The following is a 23,798-nucleotide window of genomic DNA, read 5'->3' as shown; positions in this document are numbered from 1 at the left end:
GGCTGAGGGCCTGCAGAGGGGCTCCTGCAGAGACCCTGTGAGCAGGAGGTGGCAGTGCAGAGGGTGGGGCCCCAGGAATGACATGGTGCCTCCCTTTGCAGATCGAGTCAGGATTCTTCCACGAGAGTGACGTGAAGATTGTGGCCAAGTCCATCCGTGACCGTGTAGCGTTGATCCAGTGGCGGCGGGAGCGGATCTGGCCAGCCTTGCAGCCTCCCGAACAGCGAGACCCTGGCAGCCCCGACAAGGCCAGGGGCCCGCCCGCACCCCTGCAGGTCCAGGTGACCTACCATGCGCAGGCCGGGCCCCCGGAGTCCGAGGAACCCGAGGCGGACCGGCACCTCCTCCCCAGCGCGCTGCCGGCCAGCGCCACCTCCCTGGCCTGTGAGTGCCGCCCTCCCGGCTCCCTCTCACCCCACGCGCTGCAGACGTGGGCCGCACGTGTAGGCGAGCCTTCTTCTGGGGACGGGCACTGGGTGTCCTGGGCTCCCCGAAGCCCAGCTTCTCAGGACAGGTGGGGGCGAATGGGCGGACAGATCCAGAGCCTCCCAGGCCCCAAGCCCACAGGACGGAGCGGCTCCATCCAGCCCCTTGTTCCCTGCAGAGGCTGTCAGTCCTGTGCCTGGAGGGGGCGTCCCTGCGGGGACACCACTGTCCCGGGGCCACGGACGGCTGTGGTCTCCAGTGGTCATGACAACACTCTGAGCCATGACCTTTACCGTCGGGATTATTTGTCCCCAAGATTATGTCCCTTGTAGTACCTGAAACCTTCACCACGTTTCCCAGAGTGTCCGCGATGGGTCGCTGGGAATCACTCTGAATCTCAGAATCCTGGGAGAGAGAACCTGTTTTCTGCACGTCCAGGCAGAACTATGTCCTGCCTTTGCCCTCACTGGCCTAAAAATGCCGCAGGGAGCTGAGGTTCAGGACGCGGTGTTTCCTGTCCATCCTGTGAATGAGGGCCAAGTAGAACGTAGCCTGCCCGGGCCGCCTTTTTCAGGTGGTTCGTGTTGAAAGACCAAAATAGCCTGTTCGCGTTACTTAATAGGCACCTACTTCATTTATCATTAAAATTACAGCTCGCATTCTTCACAGTAGGCTGTTTAAAGTCCGAGCAGGCGCTGCCCGTCACTCGGCCGTTCGCTTGCCGTTGGCTTCCTCCCGACCGGCTCAGGTGTGCCTCGGAGAATCAAATCGCTATATCCTCTGTCCATTTCTCGATGAACCAGAAAAATTAATGAGCATAAACTTGGTGTTGGAAAAATTTCCTCGTGATGCCACTGCCCACTTTAAAAGTGTGACTGTCGGTGGGACAGTCTGTTCCCGCCACACTCGGCTGTGGTCGGGGGTCCCTGTGCAGGCCCGGCTCCCCGTACAGACGCGGACTGTGGTTGGGTTCCGTGTGGCTGGGCGTGTGGCTGGGCGTGCAGTCTGCAGACGTCCTCTTCCTGTCGACTCGCTTCGAGCGCGGCCACGCTCTCGACACGTGTCTCCCTCGTTTGTGGTCGTTTCTGTGAAGCAGGTGTTGCGTCAAATTCAAACGGTACAGAGGGTATGCGGGAAAGCCCGTTAGCGCGCCCACCCAGCAGCCGCTGATGTTACCTGCACTTGATGGTACCTTCCAGAAAGAAGGTGTCCGTGTGATTTCTCATACATCCACATGCGTGTGCGTACACAGACACCTGCACTCCCATCTGTCCGTCCGTCCTACCACACCCGCACAGACGTCTGCCCCGTGCTCTGGTCAGAATACAAGGCGCGTGCTCCGTTGTCGCTCTGGCCATGGTGTGTGGGGGTGGCCTGGAAGCTCCGTACCTTGTAAAGGAGAAATGATGGGACTCCAGGCTGCACACACATCCCTGGGTAAGGGACCCGATGGGCGGGCAGACACGCTTGGGCGCGGAGGAAGGTATGGCACATGTGGAGGTAGCGTTCCCCGCCACACGGTGTATGACGGCCTACCTCAGCTTGTACCCCCTCAGCGAGAGCGTGTGCGCCAGCTCCCAGCAGCTGCAGGAGGTGCAAAGGTGGTTTTTTGATTTTTCAATTTATTTTTAGAGAATGTGCGTGTCTGGGGAGGGACAGAGGGAGAGAAAGAAAATCCCAAGTAGCACCCCTCTGAGCGCAAAGCCCGACACCCACGACCCTGAGGTCATGACTGGACCTGAAACCAAGAGCTGGGTGCTCAGCCGACTGTGCCACCAGGTGCCCCTAAAGATGACTTCTATGTTAATTTTCTTTTTTAAAAGATTTTACTTATTTGGCAGAGACACAGTGAGAGAGAGAACAGGTACTGGGGAGAGGGAGAAGAAGGCTTTCCCCCAAGCAGGGAGCCTGATGCGGGACTCGATCCCAGGACCCTGGAATCATGACATGAGCTGAAGGCAGACACTTAACAGACTAAGCCCCGAGGCACTGCAGTTAATTTTTATGATAGAAATAGCAAACACATTCCCCTTAAAAATTTACAGTGCTACATGTATGATTAGAGTTGGTTTATGTAAGATTTGTCAAGTTTGTACGTGTTTCTTTTCTCACACACACAGTTTGTCTTTGTGTTTGTATTTCCCTTTGTCTCTGTCTCTGTATTTCTGTGTGTATCTGTCTCTGCATGTCTGTTTTTTATCTCTGTGTCTCTGTCTTTCTGTTCCTGTGTGTGTATCTCTGTCTCTACGTGTCTCTGTATGTCTCTCTGTATCTCTCAGTCTCTGTCTCTATGTGTGTGTCTTTGCATGTCTCTGTGTCTTTTTCTTTCCCCGTGTGTCTGTCTCCGTCTCTCTCTGTGTAGGTCAACTCGACTGCCTGCTGCCTTGTTACCAGTCAGCGCCGCTGGCTGGGTTGGTTCTGTGCAGTCGGGCTTTGGAGTGCGTGTGTCTTCCCAAGCTGAAGTCGGCCCTGATCAGCCCCTGGGAGAGGTTATTTTGATGTAAAGCCAGCAGGATTCCCTTTTACTCCATTCGCTTGAATTATAAATGGACACGGATGCTGGCATCCTGGGAGGCGCCTGTGTGGAAGTGCCCGGTGTGGGGGTGGCAAGTCGCGTTGTGTGTGTGGTTTCTGGAGATGCCATTTCATGCAGGGTTTTGGTGTCCCTGCTCGCTGGCCTGGCCAAGGGGGCGGCCATCTTCCCAGGTGCTCCCTGGGGAGGTGAGCCTATGGCTGTGGGCTGTGCCTCGTGTGCACGTGGCTCCGTCCACAGTGGCCCACTTTGATGGACTGTGGGCCCAGGGTCAGGGGAGGCTGGCCTCTGGGAGGCCTCCTGGGGCTGCAGAGCCTCTGGTCTCCCAGGCCAGCCTCCCTGCGGGGTGGGGGCCTTGTCAGCCCCATTCTCCAGCCGGTTCAGACCCAGGCCTGTGGCGTGAGGACCAGGTTTGAACCCAGCTCTTCCTGCTTTGGCTTTTTGCTGTGGTGGTGAAGGTGGTCAGAGTCCCTCCCTGTGAAATACAGGTGACCCTGGTTTCTGCTGAACTGCGCACACCCACCATCAGCCTCCTAAGAGCTCACTGAGCTCTCCCTCCCAGGGTCCCAGGGTCCCAGGGTCCCAGGCTCAGGTGGGGGACGGGTGAGGTCCCTGTTTGTGGCCGGGGTGGACGCGGCTGGGCTTCCTTCAGAGGACTGTGTGAGGGACCCACCTGGGATCGTGGCACTGGTGGGGCGCCAGGGCGTCTCTGGGTGGGTTCCAGCCCCTCCCCCTGCCATCCTGGGATTGATGGTCTGGAGTGACGCGCACTTACGACTCGGGGGGCCAGGGGCCTGGACGTCGGCATTCCTGCGGCCCGTGTGGCTGTGGGGGTGTCTCCTCTGAACTGTGCCCTTGTGCTCCCCAGCGGACAGCACCTTCGACAGCGGCCAGGGCTCCACGGTGTACTCGGACTCGCAGAGCAGCCAGCAGAGTGTGGTGCTGGGCTCGCTGGCGGACGCGGCACCGCCGCCCGTCCAGTGTGTGTGCAGCCCCCCCGTGAGCGTCAGCGTCAGCGACGGCCCCGTCCTGCCCTACAGCCTGCCCTCGCTGGGGACCTACCAGCAGCCTGCCGCGGTGAGTCGGCCCGCCCCCCGGGCCCCATGTCCCACGGGCCCCACGTCCCCCGGGCCCGCGTCCCACAGACCCCACGTCCCACAGGCTCTTTGGGCTGCAGCGGCCTGTGGTCAGGCCCCCGAGAAGGCCGTCCTTGGGGGTCACTGCAGGCTGCAACAGGTAGGAGACCAGGAACGCAGAGCCCAAGGGAGAGCCGGGCCTCAGAGCCGTGACAGAGCCAGCAGGGTTTCGTCCTGTGGCCGGGCCGGGGCCACAGAGGAGCGTCCAGGCGTGTCCACCCCTGGAGGTGTTCAGTGTCTCCTGGCCGCTCTCCACCCGACAGCACGTGGCCACTGAATGTTGGAAGCAGGAGAGCATCGGGATTGTGGGAAATGGTTCAGTGACATTTGAAAAACCCAAGGGGTGGTTCGTGAGGAGCCGCCCTGGGGCAGGGGACCCAGATGGAGCTAGGCCAGGGGTCACGTGCAGGGGTCGCGCCTCAGAGCCCATGCTCATCCCAGAGGAAACATGTTCCCTGTTCCCTGGTCCCAGGAGCCCTGCCGCGGAGCGCTGGCCCTGAGTGAGCGGTGGAGTGTCCGGAGGGACAGTGAGGCCCCCAGGCCCCTTCCCGTCCTGGCGCTGCCCGAGCCCCGTCCCTGTCCCCTGGGGCTGGCCAGTCCCCCAGGAAGAACAGCCAGCGCCCTTGCCTCTGCGGGTGGCCCAGACTCATTTCTCGCTGCTATTTGTAGCTTTGCTGGTTTCATGAGATGAAACAAGACCCGTTTTAAATGGTGGGAGGAACTTGTTTAGGAAAAGGCAGATTTTCACCCCAGATCGAGGCTGGTTGGCCTTGAGTGGCCAGTCCCAGGGCAGAGCAGGAATGTTTCACTGTCCTTCATTGCTCCTGGGTGCAAGGTCAGGGCTTCCCTGGCCGCTGTGTACCCTCTGCTCAGGCCCTCGTGGCGCCGGGCAGGGGACACCCCACATGGGTGAGGCCAGAGCACTCTGTCCCATGTCCCTGCCTGTTTACAGGCAGTTCCCTGGGATAGACGGGGGTGGGGAGTGCCCTGGGGATACCCGCCATTCCCTCTCCCCACTGCCGGGGGGACCCGGGGGAGGTGTCGGCCACCAGCCACTCTGAGGCCTCCGGGCTCCTGAGCTACTGCCTCCCTCTGGGCCTGGGGCTGCGGCTCCTGTGCTGTGGTCTCAGAGAAATGTGCCTCCCTGTGCTGTTCTTGTAGAGCACCTACTGTGAAGGGTGAAGGAAGGAAGGTCTCCGCTCCCAGAAAACCAGGGGCCTCCCCGGGTCGGCATGGAGGCCTGGGCCTGCTGCCCCACATGCCCTCCCCATGTTCAAACCCACTTCCTCTGGGGCCCCGCTATTTCCAGGTCTACCCCAGAAAGAGGTCTTGCCTGTAAAGACCTCAGTCTGTATCGGCAGGATCAGGATTCTGGAGAACAGAGCCCGGCCCCCTCATTAACCCCAAAGTGAACACGTTCAGTCAGTTCCTTGATAGCATCCACCATCCAGCGCTCAGATCGCGGCCTCTTGCTTGCGCAGTGTCCGCGCTGCCATAGGCAGCAAGGACTCGTGTCTGCCGCCCAGTCCTCCTGGTGGCCGCACTGCCGGGCATCCCGCCTCTGTTCCCCTCTGTTCACGTTTTTCTGTGTGCTGTTTGTGACGCATCTGGGAGCGCGTGTTTTATCCAGACCTAGAGACGGAAAGCAAGTGCATCTGTATCTCTCTCCCACCGATGGTTGTAACCAGTGTCCCTCCCTGGTTCTGCAAATTCCCTTAGGCCATTTTTTTAAATGATTGCGTTATATGCCACAGAACTGAAGTTCCAGAACATTCCTTGGTTGGGAGTAGTGGCCAATCTCAGGGGCCTCCCCATCTCACTTTGTGCCAGGCTTTGTGCCTAGGGAAGAGTCCCTGTGAGGGTGACAGGCATGGGGAATGAGGGACGGGCCCCTGCAGCTGTGGAGCGCAAGCTGGGTGGGGGCCTTCGGGCAGCTGGTAAGCATGGTCGTCCGACCTCTCTGCAGCCGGGCCTGCCAGTGGCCTCCATCCCACCCCCAGCGCACCCTCCGCTCCCTCAGCAGCATTTCCCGGAGCCGGCCATGAGCTTTGCCCCCGTGCCGACGGGCCCAGGCCAGCCTGTGCCCCCTGGCCACCAGGTAAGTGTGGGCTGCCCCTGCCCGGCCCCATCATAGGTGCCTCAGTTTCTCCCGCTCTGGGTGGGTGACAGGGTCTGCTGGCCCAGGCCCCTTTTGCCTCTTCTCTGCGGCTCCCCGGGGCCTGCGGTGCAGATGGGAGTGGGGCTCCTGGGTCCACAGCGCGTGGAAGGGCACTCGTCGCGCAGAGGGATTCCCCCGGATCGGCGTGTCTCGGGCTCCAGGCTGGGTGTGTGTGTGCGTGTGTGTGTGGGCGTCGATTTTCTCCATCATATCTAAGCACGTGGTCGGAGGGGGTGTCTCAGCAGGACGCTGGTCTGAGAGAAGCCCCCCCTCTTCCCAGCCTCCCCCGCTGGCCCAGCCGGCGCCCCTGCCACCTGTCCTGGCCCCACCATCCGTGGGCCCTCTCCCGCCGGTGCCCCCCCATCTGCCTCCCTACCTAGCTCCGACGTCCCAGGTGGTGGCCCCCACGCAGCTGAAGCCCCTCCAGATGCCAGCAGCGTCTCTGCAGCCGCTGTCTCAAGTGCCTGCTCAGGTACGTCCCGCCCCGCCCTTGCCCCTCGCATCTCCCGTCTGGCAGGTCCCTCTCCGGCCTCTGGGCTGCAGATGCTCCTGGGCTTGTGGGTCAGGACCGCTCCCTGGGGACGGGGTGGCTGTGTCCACCTGCCCTTGGCATCTCCCGGGGATGTCCAGGTCAGGGAGAGGTTTGGTCCAGGGTCAGGGCCAGGGAGGAGCACGGCGCTACAGCCACCGTCTGTCCCGGCGTCCGCCAAGCCGTGCTGACTGTCCTCCTGGGATGTCTATGGCTTCGGGTGACGGGTGACACTAGATGGCGTGTGGTACCCGGGAGCCGTCTCCCAGGCTGACGCCATCCATGGGTCCTTCCGACTGTGGACCCTGGCAGGACACAGCTGCAACGTGCCTTCTCGTGTAGGAGATGTGAGTGTCCTGAAGTTTGTGGACACCACCCAGAAGCTTCCTATCCCCGGGCCTCGCCCTATCACAGCCACATCGGGTTGTGTTCACTGTCTCGCTGAGTCCCTGCTTGCTCTCTGGTACACAGACTTTGGCTCATGGACCGTGACTGATTTGTAGTTGTGCAAAGGCGCGCGTCTTGTGAGGACGCTCATGCGCCGGCCACCAGAAGGGGTTAAAGAGGATCGCTGGAGACTCTGGAATGTCAGACATGCTCCCTCCAGGAATCCGATGCTGGGGGTCTCCAGGATGGAGGACCAGGCATGGAAGGTTCCAGAGCTCCACTGTGGGAGAGGCCTGCTCCCCAGGCCCCACAGCACGGGGGCATAGCCTCCACGCATGGGGGCTCAAGGCCATGCTTACCCTGACACAGACCGCCACAGGATTTGGTCTCTGTGTGTGTGTGTTTGGATCTTTGGGGCCAATCTGGAGACTCGGACGGTCCCGGCTCCCCGAATGAAAACATGCCAGAGTCGCGGAGCTGCTGCTCCCTGCTCTGACCCTTTGGGCTTCAGCCACTGGTTGTCATGGTAGACACCCGTCAGCACAGGAGAGACGGCAGCGTTGTGGCCCTTCTGTGGCATTGGGGGGTTCTCCAAGGTCCTGTTTGAACCGGGTTTGTGGTCCGGTTCCTTCCAGCAGCGTGGGTGTGCCATGGGTGGGACGGAGCCCTGGTGTGATGCTGAGGTGTTCCCGTGTCTTTCAGGTGCCTCCGCTTCCTGTGGGGCCCCCCGTTGTGCCCCCCGTTGCGCCCCTGGCCTCCATCGACAGCCTGCCCGCGGCTCTCCCCGACCTGCCGGCCGCCAGCGGGCCCACCGTGCCCGCCCCCTCGCAGTATTTCTCTCCCGCCGTCATCTTGCCCAGCCTCCCGCTCGGCGCGGCCGCTGCCCCCCTACCCGCGTCGCCAGCCCTGCCTCTGCAGGCCGTCAAGCTGCCCCACCCCGCTGGGGCGCCAGTGGCGGTGCCGTGCCGGACCATTGTGCCAAACGTGGCTGCCACCGCCACCGCTATCCCTCTGCTGGCCGTGGCGCCGCAGGGTGTGGCCGCCCTGTCCATTCACCCTGCCGCCGTGGCCCAGCTCCCGGCCCAGCCCGTGTACCCGGCGGCCTTCCCGCAGATGGTGCCCAGCGACATCCCACCATCTCCCCTCCACGTGGCGCAGACCGTGCGGGCCGCCCCTCCGCAGCCGGCGCCCCCCACCCTGCCACAGCCCCACCAGCCTGGCCTCATCCGCCCTCCTGAGCAGGCTGCTCCGGCCAGTGGGGCGGGAAGCCAGGTAAGCCAGCTGCCGTGTCGGGCCTGCCCTCTGGGTGCCGGCAGAGGTCTCTGGCATCTAAGTCTAAGGCATGAGATCCGGGGGGCAGGGGGTGGGGAGAGTAGGCAGCTGTGGTCCTCGGCTGTGGCTTCTCTGGAGTGTGTAGGGGGTTGGCCTCCTCCAGAGCTGTGGGAACGGGCGTGACCAAGGATTCCGCCATCGGGCCCATCCGAGGGTCAGTTGCAGCCGCTCGTGGGGGGGGTGGTGCCTGGCCGTGGTGGGGGGCATGACCGGCTGTGCAGGGCATTGCGGCACCGGCCCTCCCTTGGGGGGGGTCTGGCAGCCTCGGCATGGTGATGTCTGCTCCGGTGTGGGCTCAGCAGCCAGGCAGTGAGGCCAGCTGGGCTCTGTGGGGCACAGAGCAGGCAAGGATGATGTCCAGGGTCAGGTGGGACTTTGGGCTGCTTGTCATGCTGACAGTGACGGGATGAGGGTCACAGGCCCTGCTGGATGGGCAGGCCTCCCCGGGGCTCCACACACCTGTAAGCCCATGCATGGTTTCGAGCTCCAGGGCTGTTTCCCAATCTCGCATAAGGAGAAGAGCTGGAGGGGGCCATCCCACCTGGCCCCATGCCCCACCTTGCAGCCTGTTACCTGGGGCCTCTCACTTGGGGCCCCCTACCTTGCACCCTGTTTTGTAGGGCCTCCCACCTGGGCCCCCCCACTTTGCACTGTGTTTCCTGGGGGCCTCTCACCTGGGGCCCCTTGAACCTTGCAGCCTGGTTCCTAAGGCCTCTTACTTGGGGGTCCCCCCACCTGGCTCTAAGCCTCAGCCACTGTGTGCAAGCAGTAAGCCCGTGGCCTTCCGAGCTTGGACTGCTCTCCTGTGTGGTGGGACCAGTAGCTGCCTTGAGGCTTCGTGGTGGAGAGCCATCCCCAGAGCATGTGGAGGTTCCGGGTGTCATTCTGCGCTGATCCTTCTGGATCTGGTCTGGAACAAGACTCCTGTGCTGAGAGCACACGGGCTCTCTGGGCTGCTGACGCTCAGCGTCTGATTCCGGAAGGGATTGGTACTTGGTGAAGGGAGGGGTCGTCTGGGTTGACGACCAGGTATGAGGGGGCGCCGCAGTCTGGCACGGGGCCGTACAAGCACATGCCAGGTCTGTCACTTGGGCTAGCCTGGGCTAGGTGCACAGGGTTGCTTGCCCAGGCAGCGGCTGGAGGAGGCATGGTGTGCTCAGAGGTTGTTGGTCAGGCCTGGCGGCCTTCCCACCATCTGTGGCTTATTGACACACTGGGCCGGCCGCCTCACGGGCTTCCCTATGCTGAGAGCAGACGCCCCTGAACACAGCAGCTGGGGGTCCTTCCAGGGCAGACAGGCTGCTGGGCTGCGGCGCCCTGGTGCTGAGCCGTCCCCCCAGCAGGGCCGACAGCGACCTTCCCATTCCTGACCTTGTCCCAGAGCTGGGGCTGGATGGAGGCTCGCGCTCACCCACGCGGGGCCCCGCCTGCCGCCTGTCTCAACCATCCCACCAGGAGCTTTCACAGAAGGGACTGTGAGGAGCCAGCCCACGGACGGCCGTCCCCAGTCCCGGTCCCTCTCCTACGTGGCTGACAGGGCTGGGAAAGGACGCAGCGTGGGGGTCAGGCCCCTCGGGTGGCAGCGGAGAGCCGTATTTGGTGCTAGGTACATGCCGGCTCTAGAGCCCCAGCTGGCCTCAGCCACGGGTTCATTAACGAAGCGTGGTTTTAGGTTTGCTTGGATGCAAATAGGGACCTGAGGGTTTCTGCGGAGTCCGTGTAGCTACACGCTCAGGCTGGGGGTGGACTGGAGCGGGACAGCCGGTGTGCTCGCCCGCCTTGGTCCAGGACCCTTGGCACAGGCGTGGCTGGCCCTCCGACTTGCATCCCTGTCCCCTGTGCCTCCAGATCCTACTTGGCCACCCGCCTGCATACGCTGCTGAGGTCGCCGCCCAGGTCCCCATGGCGCCTGCGCCGGCCGCCGTCCTCTCCCCACCTTTGCCAGAGGTGTTGCCGCCTGCTGTCCCTGAGGTGCCTCAGCTCCCCAGCTCCCTGGCCTCTGCAGTGGTGGTGGCACCTCAGAACCTGCCCGTCCAGACCGCGCCACTCCTGCCACCTGCTACCCAGCCACCGCCGCCCTCCGGGCCCGGGATTGCCAGCCCCTGCCCAGCTGTGCAGCTAACGGTGGAGCCAGCGCCAGAGGTGTGTGCCCCTGCCCTCCGGGCTCAGCCCCTGACACCTGACCCCAGTGGCCCCCTGTGTGGTGACGTCACAGCTCTAAAAGCCACCGTGCACTCAGGAAGGCAGAAGTGTGTGCCCTGGGATGGCTGTTTTAACTGTTCTCTTCTGTCGGACACATTACCTTTCCTTGAAGGCATCTGGCTAGAGACCACGGTGTTTACACGTGGATTTGCAGGGCCTTCCCTTGGGGGCAGTGGAAGGCCTGTGGCAAGTGTCCCTGGCCCTGTGTGCTCCCCACGGGGAAGATCAAAGTGGGGTAGCATACTGGCCAAGAAAAGGGGAGGATTTCGACTTTTAGGACCTGCACGAGATAAAAACCCTTATGCCTGCCTCGTGTGGTTGGCTTTCTGGGCTGGGGACAGCAGCTGTCTGAGGGGGGACAGGAGGCTGGGTGCTGCTGTGCCGTGGTGACCCGTCGTCCCATCTACGGTTCTGTTGCAGGAGCAGGCCTCCCAGGACAAGCAGCCCGGCCCCCCGCAGAGCTGTGAGAGGTAACGGCTATTGGCCCCTGGGGACAGTGGAGGTGGCCACAGGCTCACAGTCCGCTCAGCCCACCCACTGCGACCTCACACAGACCCCACCCGTCTTCTCTTCATGAGTCAGGCCCTCTAGACGCATTTCCAAGCCGGACTTGGTCCCCTGGGGTCTGGCTGTCATGTGCTCCCTCTGTGTCCTGAGTCCTGGTGCCTGTTTGTGGTGACCAGGATGTTCTAGAAGGGAGAGGCAGTGGACAAAGAGTCAGCAGGCCTGGGGGCCTGGGGAGGCTGGGAGAGCAGGGCAGAGTATGGCCCAACCCTGCAGACCCCCAGCACCGTGGCCACCTGTCCTCTCCTGGTCACCGAACACGTCAGCCGGGGACGGACCGGATGTAGGAAATGGCTGTTTCCCAGTGCGCTGGCTCCCAATTCGGTGCAAATCCTTCTCAACCCTGCAGTAGTCCCAGGGGGTTGTCCAGCTTTCATTGCCGTTACACAGATGGGGAAACTGAGGCACAGGGGAGTATTTTTCCTGATTTTGTCATTTGCTACGAGCCTGTGGGGCCTGGGTCACTGGTCAGGATTCAGGCCAAAGGTCCCAGGTCAGACAGTGCTTGAGTTCCCATGACCCCAGTGCCACCCAAGACAGAACAGCAGGGGTGTGGGGCCCTGAAGGTGGGGTCAGGGCTGGCTCCGGGCCCTCCAGGTTTTCTGGCTGTTTCCTGAAAAACCAAGCTTCCCACGTGAGGCTGGTCTGCAGGTTGCTGTCACATTCTCGGTTTTCACACAGCTACGGAGGTTCTGATGTCACCTCTGGCAGAGAGATGAGTGACAGCTGTGAGGGTGCCTTCGGCGGGGGGAGGCTGGAAGGCAAGGCCGCCCGGAAACATCACCGCCGGTCGACGCGCGCGCGCTCCCGCCAGGAGAGAGCCAGCCGGCCCCGGCTGACCATCCTGAACGTGAGTGGCCCGGCAGGGAGGGCCCGCAGGCGTAGGGCTCCCCGGACGCGGCCTGCTCCTGGTCTCACCACCTGAGTGTCCCGTAGGTGTGCAACACGGGTGACAAGATGGTGGAGTGTCAGCTGGAGACACACAACCACAAGATGGTGACATTCAAGTTTGACCTGGACGGGGACGCACCTGATGAGATCGCCACCTACATGGTGAGGCCGGGTGGCTTCCTGGGTCCGCAAGGCCGTCTCCCCCTGTCCGTGGGGCACACGACTGCCGGCCTTCCCCGGCCCGGGCCCCTGGCTCTCTGCAGCGCCGGCCCCCCCCCCCCCCCCGGCTGGGGCTTCCTCAGGCTGAGTGCGGAGCACACATGAGGCAGACCCGTCAGGGACGACCTGGCGCAGGCCCCTGCCCGTGGCGCGTCCCCCAGCAGGACTGCCTGTGCTGTTGCAGGTGGAGCACGACTTCATCCTGCAGGCTGAGCGGGAGACGTTCATTGAACAGATGAAAGACGTCATGGACAAGGCCGAGGACATGCTCAGTGAGGACACAGACATTGACCGTGGCTCCGACCCGGGGATGAGCCCACCGCATCTCAGCACCTGCGGCCTGGGTACCGGGGAGGTGAGTCCCGGGTGTGGGGTTCCAAAAGGGTCAGGGCTTGGCTGATGCCCCGGGCCTGCCGGAGGCGGCTGCGGGTCACACAGTGTCAGGTGAGGCGGCCGGGGGGTGGGCGGGGGAGCGCCTTCAGTTCAGTTGGAAACGTCTGAGCTTCAGAGGCCCCTCGGGTGTTTTGAGGCCACAGTGTGTTTGGCAGCACGTCCTTGTTTCACGTGGTCTGCTGACTTCTGACCCTTTGCCTCCACCAGGAGAGCCGCCAGTCCCAAGCAAACGCCCCTGTGTATCAGCAGAACGGTACGTGTGCCTTCCGGGCCCGCCTGCCCGCCAGACCCACTCTGGAGGAGGCATCTCCATCCGCATGCTTCCCGTGTCTCTCAGTAGGCATTCCGTCAGACCCCGCTGCGCGTGTCGTGAAGGGGTCTGGCCGTCACACAGTTGGGGGGGGGTTGCTGCACTATGGGGTGAGCATCTCCCCAGGCGTGGGGAGGGCCGCTGTGAGGGGCTGGGTCTGGCACTGGTGGGGCCGAGCATGCCGGGGACTCCCCGCTGCCTCCTGTCCCGGCTGGCGTCACCCCTTCGCCGACGGCACTGCAGGCATCCCAGGAGCTCACCCCATGTTTGGGGGGTGTTGTGTGAGCCCCAGGCTGCCAATAGCCCGAGTGGGCTGCACATGCCCCACCCCCCACAACTGACTTGAGTTCCCCAGACAGGTCTGGTGCTGATGGTGAGGGGTTCCATTGGCCATGGGAGAAATTCACTGGTCTCTCCTGCTGTTTTGGTCCCGCTCCGTAGTCCTGCACACAGGGAAGAGGTGGTTTATCATCTGCCCCGTGGCTGAGCACCCAGCGGCGGAGGCCCCGGAATCCTCACCTCCCCTTCCTCCGAGCTCCGTGCAGCCAGAAGCCAGCCCAGGTAGGAGCAGCTGGAAGTTCCAAGCCTTTCTCCCCTGTAACTTGGGACGCTGGCGCCCCCGGCCCAGTCACCCTGCAGCCCAGAGTAGCCTGTGGACCCCATCACATCTGCATCCGTAGCCTGGTTTTCCACCTGATGAGCCCCGTCAGGGTGGTCCTCGGCTTGAGCCAGTCCTTACCTTCCTGGTAAGGAAGGTGCAGGCGGCCCACCCGGGCTGCTCAGGTGTGCGCTGGGAGAGCTTTGCCCTCGCTGCCACTGGTGTGGGCGTGTGGCTCCCACATCTCACTCCTTCCCACTGTGTGACCCACCTGCAGCGACCTGGTCCTTCTGGCTCCACCTGCTCTGGAGGGTGGGGTGGGAAAGTCCCTTTCAGTGCCAATACTCTGATTTTAAAAGGTCCCTGAGGAAATCCGCCCGATAATGATGTGCCCCCATGTGCACGGACGCTAGCAAGCTTGCCCTTGGGGCTGTCGCTTAAATCCTGATTCTTTGGTCCCTTGGGAGGCTGAAAATAGTCGCTTGAACAGATTCTGGGTTTAATTCCCTGTAAGCTGGCAGGAAAAAGTTGCCAATTATGTAACTTGACCTAACTTTGTGGCACATTTGTGAAAAATATTTGTGAATCATTTTTCGTTTTGTATTGTGTGTTTCCCATGACTGCCGTCATGCTTTTAGAGGTTTTTTCTATGGGGAAAGGGTCATCCTAGTAAGAAAACCCCAGCGGAGCCAAGAACAGGTCTGGTGACCTCAGATGAAGGGTCAGGTCCAACCTGGGTGAAGGATAGGGGGGCAGCAGCATCGTCTGCAGAGGCTCCGTTTGCAGTAAGAGCGCACTCAACTGCTACGTCTTGACTTTAATGCATACACACATGGTTAACTGAGGGGAGAAAGACCCTTCTAGACATAAAGCTGATTTTCGGTGTGTGGCAGGGATTCACGGGACGTGCCCAAGGTAAGCCCTAGTTCCTTCTTCTGTGCACTGATCTCAAGAAACTTTTGGGAATCTGTTTATTTAAAAAAAAAAAAAAAAAAAGGCGTGGGTGGGGAGTTAGCTACTTCCAAGGATGGCAGATCTGTTCATTTGGGTGAACCATTCACTGAGGGTGACCAGAGAAGCGGGATGAATTATAAAGATCGTCGGCTTGAAGGTATTTGAGCGTCTCAAGACCGTGCAGATCAGGCCGGGGCCCAGGGTGGGATGGAGACCAGGGAGCCCGATGCTAGTTCGGTTCCCCTGGGGGCAGCTCCCGTTCCTGTAGGGTGACTGAGAGGCTGAGCACTGAAGCTTCTGCAGTTCAACAGCCCAGAGAAAAGGGGCGGAGTCCTGGCAGAGTGACAGGACAGGCAGAGAGATGCCTGCTTTGGGGTGATCTTAGGGCGGCTTCTGTGTGCCCAGGCAGGAGCACTCCGGACCTCACAGTTGTACAGCTTTATGAACACACTATTTGACTCGTAATAAAAAATAACTAGGCTGAGAATCCTGGTTCTGGGCAAGACAGAGTGTGCACAGCACACCAGCCCTTCACTTACTGAGCCTAGCTATGCGCCGGGCCCCAGGCAGGGCTCAGCTCTCTGAGACATGGGAAGTAAGTAGCAACAGGAGGATGGGGAAGTGTGCCAGAATGCCAGGGATTCCTGGGCTAGTGGTGAGCTTAGCATTTCCAACTTCGGTGCCTCCTGGCCCGAGGTCAGGGCAGCGTGAAGCCTGGGAGTGAGTGCTGGGTGAGACAGGGAAGCTCCAGGAGACGTCTGCTAGTTTCGGCTTGCAGAGCAGGAAGAAGAAGGAGCTCCTGAAGCTCGGAGCTTAGGTCCCTCGCTGTTTTCTTTGTCCCTTCGCTTGTGCCCAAGCCCTCAGACAGTTCTGGGCGGTAGCAGCAGGAACAGGCGCCAACACAGTGATAGGGGAGAGCCCTTCTCTCTGCTGGGTGGAGCCAGGGCTCAAAGGGTACAGAACCAAAATCCATTGCTTTTTTTCCCTTTCTGTTCAGCCACTTGGCTCTGCTCAGTTGTGGAAGTGGATGGTTCTCTCTAGGGAGTTGGAAAGGGGAGTCCCACGGGTCAGGGAGATCATGAAAAAGGAGGAGCTTGGGAAAGTAACCCCATAAAGTTGTTGATGAACTCCTGGGTTCACCCCTGACCTGTGTATGTATGGATTTGATTCTAATTAGCATATAATAAGCTGAGAACTGAGTTGATGGCTAGACTGGCCCGAGAGCTACACACATTTCAGGTCGGATTAGAACAGCACAGGCACTGAAAACCAAACTGACGCTATAGCCACAGAAGATGAGTTGTAACTCGCAGCCTAAACCCAAGTAGGTCAGCTACTTGCTAAAGGAACAATATTAGCCAATCACCACAGGATGTAAAGAGACTGAGTGTCTCATAATATTTAAAATCCAATCCAATCTGATCTAACCAGTGCAATCCAAATACTTATCAAATGAGAAACTATAAAAATGCCAACTTGCATTGGAAAAATACACCCAACACTTGGCAATAGCAAGATAAAATAGATGTTGGGATGATCCCACAAAGAATTTAAAGAAACTATTGTAAATATGCCTCAGCAAGCAGTTACAAACATTGTTAAAACAAATGTAAAGTGGAAAGTACCTGTGAAGATGTGGGATACAAAGAGGAGAGACATGGAAACTTGAAAACTGAAAACTAAGATACCTGAACAAATCAGAACTTAGAAAAAAATGAACAGAGCTTCACGGCCTGTGGAATAGCCATGGAGATCTAACATTTGTGTCAACAGACCCAGAAGCAGAAGAGAAAGAGTGCAATGCTGAAAAAATATGAGGAAATAATACGGAAAACTTCCCAAGTTTGGTAAAAGACAAACCTGTAGATTGAAGGAGTGGAATGAATCCTTAAAAGGTACAAACCCCCAAAAATCCATACCTGGACACATCAATAAACTGCTGAGAAATAAAGATAAAAAGTGGTGAAAGCAGCCAGAGGAAAAGGATGCAGGGCCTGGAGGGAAACAGTGGTTAAATGACTGCAGATTTCTCACCAGAAACCATGTAGTCCAGAGGCAAGTGGCACAGCATTTCTGAAGCATTGAAGGAAAAAAGCCTATCAACTCAGAAATCTGTTTTCAGAGAAAATATTCCTCTGGAATGAATCTGAAGAAAAATTCCTAGGTTAACAAAAACAGAATTTGTTCTATAATTTGTAGAATTTGTGCTCTAAAAGAATTGGTAAAGATCTTTAGACAGAAGGGAAATAATAGCAGAAGAGACACTTGGAACACAAGGACTGCAGGAAGAAGAACAGAAATGGTAAATATCTAGATGAAAGTGATAGACTTCTCTTCTTGAGTTCTTCAAAACAGTATTGATGCTGGTAACAAAAAATTATAATATTGTCTGACGGAGCTTTTAATGTATGTAAACGGAGAGGGTGAAGTGCCTTCGAAGTTGAAAGTATTTCTACATTCCGACTGAAGTGGTAAAATACTGACTCTAAGTAGACTGTGGAAAGACTTGCTGATTTGGATACATTTTATTCCCTTTTCTTGTCTGATTGCTATGGTTAGGATTTCCGTTACTGTGCTGAATAAAAGTGGTGACATTGGAGATCCTTACTTTATTCCTGACCTTAGGGGAAAGGCTTTCAGTTTTTTTCTGTTGAGGATGATGTTGGCTGTAGATTTTTCTTTTCCTTTTTAAAAAAGATTTATTTCATTATTTTAGAGAGGGGTGGGGGGTAGGGAGAAAGAGAGAGAGAGAGAGAATCTCAAGCAGATTCCCTGCTGACTGTAGAGTCCGAGGTAGGGCTCAATCTCATGTCCCTGAGATCATAACCTGAGCTAGGTTCAGGAGCTCAGGTAAACCAGGAAGGAGGTGGACGCTTAACCAACTGAAACATCCAGGTGCCCAGGCTGTAGATTTTTCATATATGGCCTTTATTATGTTGAGGTATGTTCCTTCCAAACTTTATTTTGTTGAAGGTTTTTATGATGACTGGATGTAGTGCTGAGTCGTGCTTTTTCTGCATCTACTGAAATGATCATATGGTTCCTACTCTTTCTCTTACTGATATGTGATGTATCATGTAGATTGATTTCCCAATATCGAACCAACTTGCAGCCCAGGAATAAATCCCACTTGATCATAGTGAATGATTTTTTTTTTTTAAATGTACTGTTGGATTCAGTTTGCTAGTATTTGGTTGAAGATTTTTGGATCTGTGTTCGTCAGGGATACTGGCCAATAGTTTTTGTTTGTTTGTTTGTTTGTTTTCTAGTGTTGTCTTTTTCTGGCTTTGGTATCAGGATAATGCTGCCGCATGGAATGAATATGGAAGTTTCCCTTCCTCTTCTAGTTTTTAAAATAGTTTGAGAAGAATAGGTATCAACTCTTTTTAAATGTTTGGTAAAATTCACCTGTGCAACTACCTGGTCCTGGGCTTTTGTTGTTGGGACTTCTGTTTTTGGGGAATTTTTTGATTACTGATTGAAATTCTTTGCTGGTAATGTGTCTGTTAAAATTTTCTGTTTCTTCCTGAGTCAGTTGTGGAAGGTTATTTTTCTAGGAATGTATCCATTTCTTCTAGGTTGTCTAATTTGTTGACATACAGTTTTTCATGATATTCTTTTATACTTGTTTTTTTCTGTGGTGTTGGTTGTTACTACTCTTCTCTCATTTGGGGTTTATTTGAATCCTTTTTTTCTTGATTAGATTGGCTACAGGTTTATCAATTTTGATTTTTTTTCAAAGAACGGATACTTGTTTCATTGATCTGTTCTATTTTTTAGTTTCTGTATCATTTATTTCTGCTCTAATTGTTATTATTTCCTCCCTTTTGCTGGTTTTAGGTTTTTTCTTCTAGCTCCTTTAGGTATATGGTTAGATAGTTTAAGAATTTCTTTCCTGAGGTCAGCCTCTTGGAATTGCTATATACTTGCTATATACTTCCCTATATACTTCCCTCTTGGAACCACTTTTGCTACATCCCTAAGGTTTTGAAGTGTTGTTTCCATTTTCATTTGTTTTTATCCACCTTAAAATTTCTTCTTTTATTTCTTGGTTGACCCATTCATTGCGTCATAGCATGTAATTTAACCTCCACGTGTTTGTGGTCTTTCTGTTTTTGTGTTTTGTTGTGTTTTTTTTCCTTGTGGTCGACTTCTAGTTTCATAGTATTGTGGTTGGAAAAGGTGCATGGTATGACTTTGATCTTTCTGAATTTGTTGAGGCTTGTTTTGTGGCCTAATATGTGATATATTCTGGAGAATGTTCCATTTTCACTTGAATGTGTATTCTGTTCTAGGATGGAATATTCTCTGTGCATCTGTTATGTTCATCTTATCCAGTATGTCACTCAAAGCCAATGTTTACCTTGTTGATTCTTTTGTTTTGATGATCTGTCCACTGATATAAGTGGGGTGTTGAAGTCCCCTACTGTTATTGTGTTATTAGCAATGAGTTCCTTCATGTTTGCTTTTAACTTTTCTCTGTGTTTGGGTGCTCCTATGATGGATGCATAAATATTTACAATTATCATTTCTTGTTGGAGTGTCTTTGTTATTATATAGCATACCTCTTTGTTTCTTGTTGCACTCTTTGTTTTTAAAGTCTATCTTGTTCAAGGTAAGTACTGTTGTTCCAGCTTGCTTTTAACATCCATTATTAACAGGATAAATGTTTCTCCATCCCCTCATTTTCAATCTGCAGGTGTCTTTAGGTCTGAAATGAGTCTTTTGTAGGCAGTATATATAGTTGGGTCTTGTCACTTTTTGCTTTTTTTGTTTTTTGTTTTTATCCATTCTGTCACCTCTTGTCTTTTGATTGGAGCGTTTAGTCCTTTTACATTCAAAGTAACTATTGATATATATTCATTGCCATTTTATTGTTTTGTCATTTCTGAAGATTTTCTCTGATCCTTTGTCTTTTTTTCTTTTGTGGTTTGCTGGTTTCCTTAGTGATATATTTGTATTTCTTTCTATGCTTGGCATATTTATTAGTCATTTTTTACATAGGGTTACCATTAGGTTTGCATGTAATATATTCTGCCTACAGCAGTCTGGATTGTCAATGATCATTTAAGTTTGGGCCTATTCTTTACTCTCCTCTCCACATTTTTAGATATATGGTGTCATACTCTACATCCTTCCATTTTATGAGTTCCTTGACTGCATTTTTACAGAAATACTCATATTTACTGCTTCTGTGTTTCCTGCCTTAATACTCTCACTCTTGGTCTTATTTCTACTTAAAGATTTTCCTTTAAAATTTCTTGCAGGGCTGGCTTAGTGGTCATGAATTCCTTTAGCTTTTGTTTGGGAGGCTTTTTATTTCTTCGTTATGAATGATAACCTTGCCAGATAGAGTATTTTTTTTTTTTTTAAGATTTTATTTATTTATTTAACACAGAGAGAGAGAGACAGCGAGGAAGGGAATACAAGCAGGGGGAGGGGGGAGAAGGAGAAGCAGGCTTCCTGTTGAGCAGGGAGCCCAACGCAGGCTTGATCTCAGGACACTGAGAACACGACCTGAGCCAAAGGCAGATGTTTAACAGCTGAGCCACCCAGGCGCCCTTAGAGTATTCTTGGTTGCAGATTTTCCCCATGTAGTATTTTGAATATATCATGTCACTCCATTCTGGCTTGCAAAGTTTCTGCTGAAAAATCCCCTGATAGCCTTATGCAGTTTCCCTTGTCTGTAACTGTCTTCTTTGTCTCACTGCTTTTAATATTTTTTCTTTATCACTAGGTTTTGCCATTTTAATTACAATATGTCTTGGTGTGGATCTGTTCTTGTTGATTTTGATGTGAGTTCTCCTTGCCTCCTGGATGTGGATGTCTGTTTCCTTCCCCAGATTAGGGAAGTTTTCAACTATTACTTTTTCAAATAAGTTTATGCCCCCCCACAGGAAGAGGCCCTTCCTCTTGTGAGATTCATATAATACAAATGTTCTTACGTTTGTTGGAGTCACTGAATTCCGTAAGTCTGTTCTCGTTTTCCATAATTCTTTTTTCTCTCCTTTGTTCAGCTTGATTACTTTTCATTATTTTGTCTTCTAGGTCATTAATTCATTCTGTTTCTTCCAGCCTGCTATTCATTCCATCAAGTATGTTTCTCATATGTTTTTGTTTATGGAACCCTTTTATCTCCCGTGTTATTTGTTATATCTGTTGAGGATCTCAGTCATGTCCTCTATTCTTTTCTCAAGTCCATTGAGTAACCTTATGATCACTGCTTTAAATACTCCCTCAAGCATGTTACTCATATCTGTTTTCTTATGTCTCCATCTGTGGTCTTGTCCTGTTCTTTGATTTGGGGTAAATTCCTCTGTCTTATTATTTTGTCTACATCTGTGCGCCTCTTTCTGTGTGTTAGGCAAGTCAGCCATGTCTCCTCTTCTTGAGGATAATGGCTTTATGAAGAAGAGGTCCTGTAGTGCCCTGCAGTGCAATGTCCTCTCTTCCCCAGGGTCTGGCACCTCAGGGAGTATCTCCTGTGTATGTTGTATGGGCTGTGCTGTTGTGTCCTGGCTGCTTGATTTTTCAGGCCAGTCAACTTCAGAGGTTCTCTTTGTCTGCTGTGGGCAGTGTTTGGTCCCTGGCCTGAAAGTGGAGTGTTTTAATTAGACGTGCTCTTGTCTGCTTGTGAAAGGACACTTGTCACCACTGTTGCTGGAAGAGGCCCTGCAGAACTCCCAAGTTGGGAGATACGGTGTGGGCAGGGATGGGGCCAGTCTTCTGGGGGAGGGAGTCCACTGTAGGGGGACTGAGACAGGTGTAACTAGGAAGTGCATTTTTTCTCGTGCGTGGTCGAGAGTGGGGCTTGGTGTGAGCAAGCGAGGTAGTGACGGGCCACTGGTTCCTGCAGGTGGCCCTGTGCTTATGTGAGCGGCGGGGATGGCAAATGGCGCTGGAGAGTTCCTTTGTTCCTAGAATGGTCTCTCCGCGAATGATGCCTATTTGGGATGTGCTCTGAGATCAGCACACACCCTCCCCACTGTTCAGATCCCTGTTTCCACACTGTCTGAGGGTAGTCTGCCTGCCTTCTCTGTGAGAGCAGCTTAGCACCCTCTGGGCTCTATTCCAGCCAAGCCCACTGACTTTTAAAACAATGGGCTTTAACCCCTGCTGGTTGCAAGAACTCATGACATTTTGCTCCTCTCCCGTTCCAAGCCGGTTGCTATGGGAGTTGGTTTCCCTCGTGCACTTGTGCTGGTCTGTCTCCGCCATCTGCGCGACCACGGCTCCTTTCCTGCCACTGCAGCCACTGTCCATTTCTCTCCGGAGTCCCGTCTCTGTGCGTCCTACCTCTTCATGTGGCCTCTTCTCTACCTTTAATTGTGAAGTTTGCTCTGCCAGTCTTTGGATAGATTTCTGGGGTATTTAGGATGATTTCATAACTAGTTATATTTATGGGATTAGGTGAGCCTAGAGTCCTCCTACTCCACTGCCATCTTTCCATCTTGAATTCTACCAAACATTTTTTAAAAAGTTAGTACCTCTCCTTTTTAAACTATTCCATAAAGTTGAACGAATGTCTTCAGACTCTTCCTGTGAGGCCTGCATCACCCTGACACCAGACAAAGACAGACAGACAGATTACCAACCGATACCTTTGATGCACATATAGCAAACTGAATTCGGCAATACATTATAAGAACCATTCACCACAATCAAGTAGGATTCATTCCAGGGAGATGAGAATGGCTCCACAGCTATGCTCCATTAACAAAAGAAATGATAATCTTATCAGTAGATGAGGAAAAATCATTTGACACAATTCAGCATCCATTTATGATAAAACCTCTAAACAAAGTGGGTATAGAAGAATTGTACCTCAACAGATTCAAGGGCACATATGGCAAACCCTCAGGTAATGTCATACTCAGTGGTGAAGAGGTGAAAGCTTTTTATCTAAGATCAAGAACAAGACAAGGATGTCCGCTCTCATCACTTCTATTTAACATAGTATTAGAAGTCATAGTCACAGCAATTAGGCAAGAAAAAGAAATAAAAGCCACCCAAATTAGAAAGGAAAAAGTAGAAGAATCACTATGTGCAGATGTCCTGAGGCCATATGTAGAAAACTGTAAAGACTCCAGCAAAAAAAAACGAATACAACTAATGCTAGCACACCTCATCTTCTTGTGTGCTTTACTGCATTTCACAGGTGCTGTATTCCTTTGCAGACTGAGAGCCTGTGGCAATCCTGTGTCAAGGAAGTCTTTTGGTGCCATGTTTCTAATGATAATTGCTCACGTAGTGTCTCTGTCATGTTTTGGTAATTTTGCAATATTTCAAAGGTGTTCATTATTATTGTATTTGGATTACGGCATTCTCACAATAAAACTTGAATGGATGAGGAGTTACTTTCTATGGATACGCAAAGAAAAGAAAGTGGTTTCTTGAGGTGGAATCCATACCTGGTGAAGATGCCATGAAGACTGTGGAAATGACAACAAAGGACTTAGAATTTTATTTTATTTTTATTTTTTAAAGATTTTATTTATTTATTTGACAGAGAGACAGATCGCAAGTAGGCAGAGAGGCAGGCAGAGAGAGGGAAAAAAGCAGGCTCCCCACCGAGCAGAGAGCCCAAGGTGGGACTCGATCCCAGGACCCTGGGATCATGACCTGAGCCACACAGATGCCCCAGGACTTAGACTTTTATATAAACTTAGTCGATAAGGCAGTGGCAGCATTTGAGAGGATTGATTCCAATTGTGAAAGAAGTTTAGTGGTGTCAAACAGCACTGCATGCTACAGAGAAATTTTTCCTGAAAGGAGGAGTCGGTGTGGCAAACTTCATTGTCTTATTTTAAGAAAATGCCACAAGCACCCCAATTTTCAGCGCCATCACCCTGATCAGGCAGCGGCCATCATCATCCAGGCAAGGCCGGAAGAATAATTTTGATTCACTGAAAGGTCAGATGATGGTTAGCATTTTTTAGAAATAAGGTATTTTATTTGAGAAAGCGATTCCGTGGCAGGGACGTTGGCACAGAGAGGGTGAGAGAGAATCTTAAGGGAGGCTCCGCACCCAGTGCAAAGTCCAGCTCAGGGCTCAATTTCATGACCCTGAGATCATGACCAGAGCTGAAATCAGGAGACACTTAACTGACTGAGCCACTCACACACCCCAGAAATAAAATATTTTTAAGTTAAGGTATATATACTC

The 23,798-nt window shown here is 54.1% G+C and overlaps 2 protein-coding genes across 14 annotated transcripts in view; one reads left to right on the top strand and one right to left on the bottom strand.

The window, feature by feature from the left end:
* The window catches only part of WNK2 (WNK lysine deficient protein kinase 2), a 117,725-nt gene that overhangs the window by 43,170 nt on the left and 50,757 nt on the right, over positions 1 to 23,798 (top strand). For 12 of the 13 annotated variants that reach the window (XM_082694254.1, XM_082694253.1, XM_082694261.1 and 9 more), the window contains 12 exons: positions 102 to 384; positions 3,828 to 4,036; positions 6,062 to 6,193; positions 6,534 to 6,725; positions 7,872 to 8,441; positions 10,350 to 10,643; positions 11,124 to 11,173; positions 11,949 to 12,117; positions 12,204 to 12,320; positions 12,562 to 12,732; positions 12,978 to 13,023; positions 13,522 to 13,641. In XM_082694254.1, the coding sequence (XP_082550380.1) occupies positions 102 to 384; positions 3,828 to 4,036; positions 6,062 to 6,193; positions 6,534 to 6,725; positions 7,872 to 8,441; positions 10,350 to 10,643; positions 11,124 to 11,173; positions 11,949 to 12,117; positions 12,204 to 12,320; positions 12,562 to 12,732; positions 12,978 to 13,023; positions 13,522 to 13,641 (2,353 nt within the window). The remainder of the gene's footprint in view (positions 1 to 101; positions 385 to 3,827; positions 4,037 to 6,061; positions 6,194 to 6,533; positions 6,726 to 7,871; positions 8,442 to 10,349; positions 10,644 to 11,123; positions 11,174 to 11,948; positions 12,118 to 12,203; positions 12,321 to 12,561; positions 12,733 to 12,977; positions 13,024 to 13,521; positions 13,642 to 23,798) is intronic. The other variant, XM_082694258.1, reaches the window with a different exon arrangement.
* IPPK (inositol-pentakisphosphate 2-kinase) overlaps positions 1 to 23,798 on the bottom strand; it is a 400,388-nt gene that overhangs the window by 347,555 nt on the left and 29,035 nt on the right. The window lies entirely within an intron of this gene.

Source organism: Mustela nivalis (assembly GCF_964662115.1).
Source record: "Mustela nivalis genome assembly, chromosome: 13".
Lineage (NCBI taxonomy): Eukaryota > Metazoa > Chordata > Mammalia > Carnivora > Mustelidae > Mustela > Mustela nivalis.
Note: the sequence above shows the minus strand (reverse complement) of the source record. Positions and strands in the feature narration are given on the sequence as shown.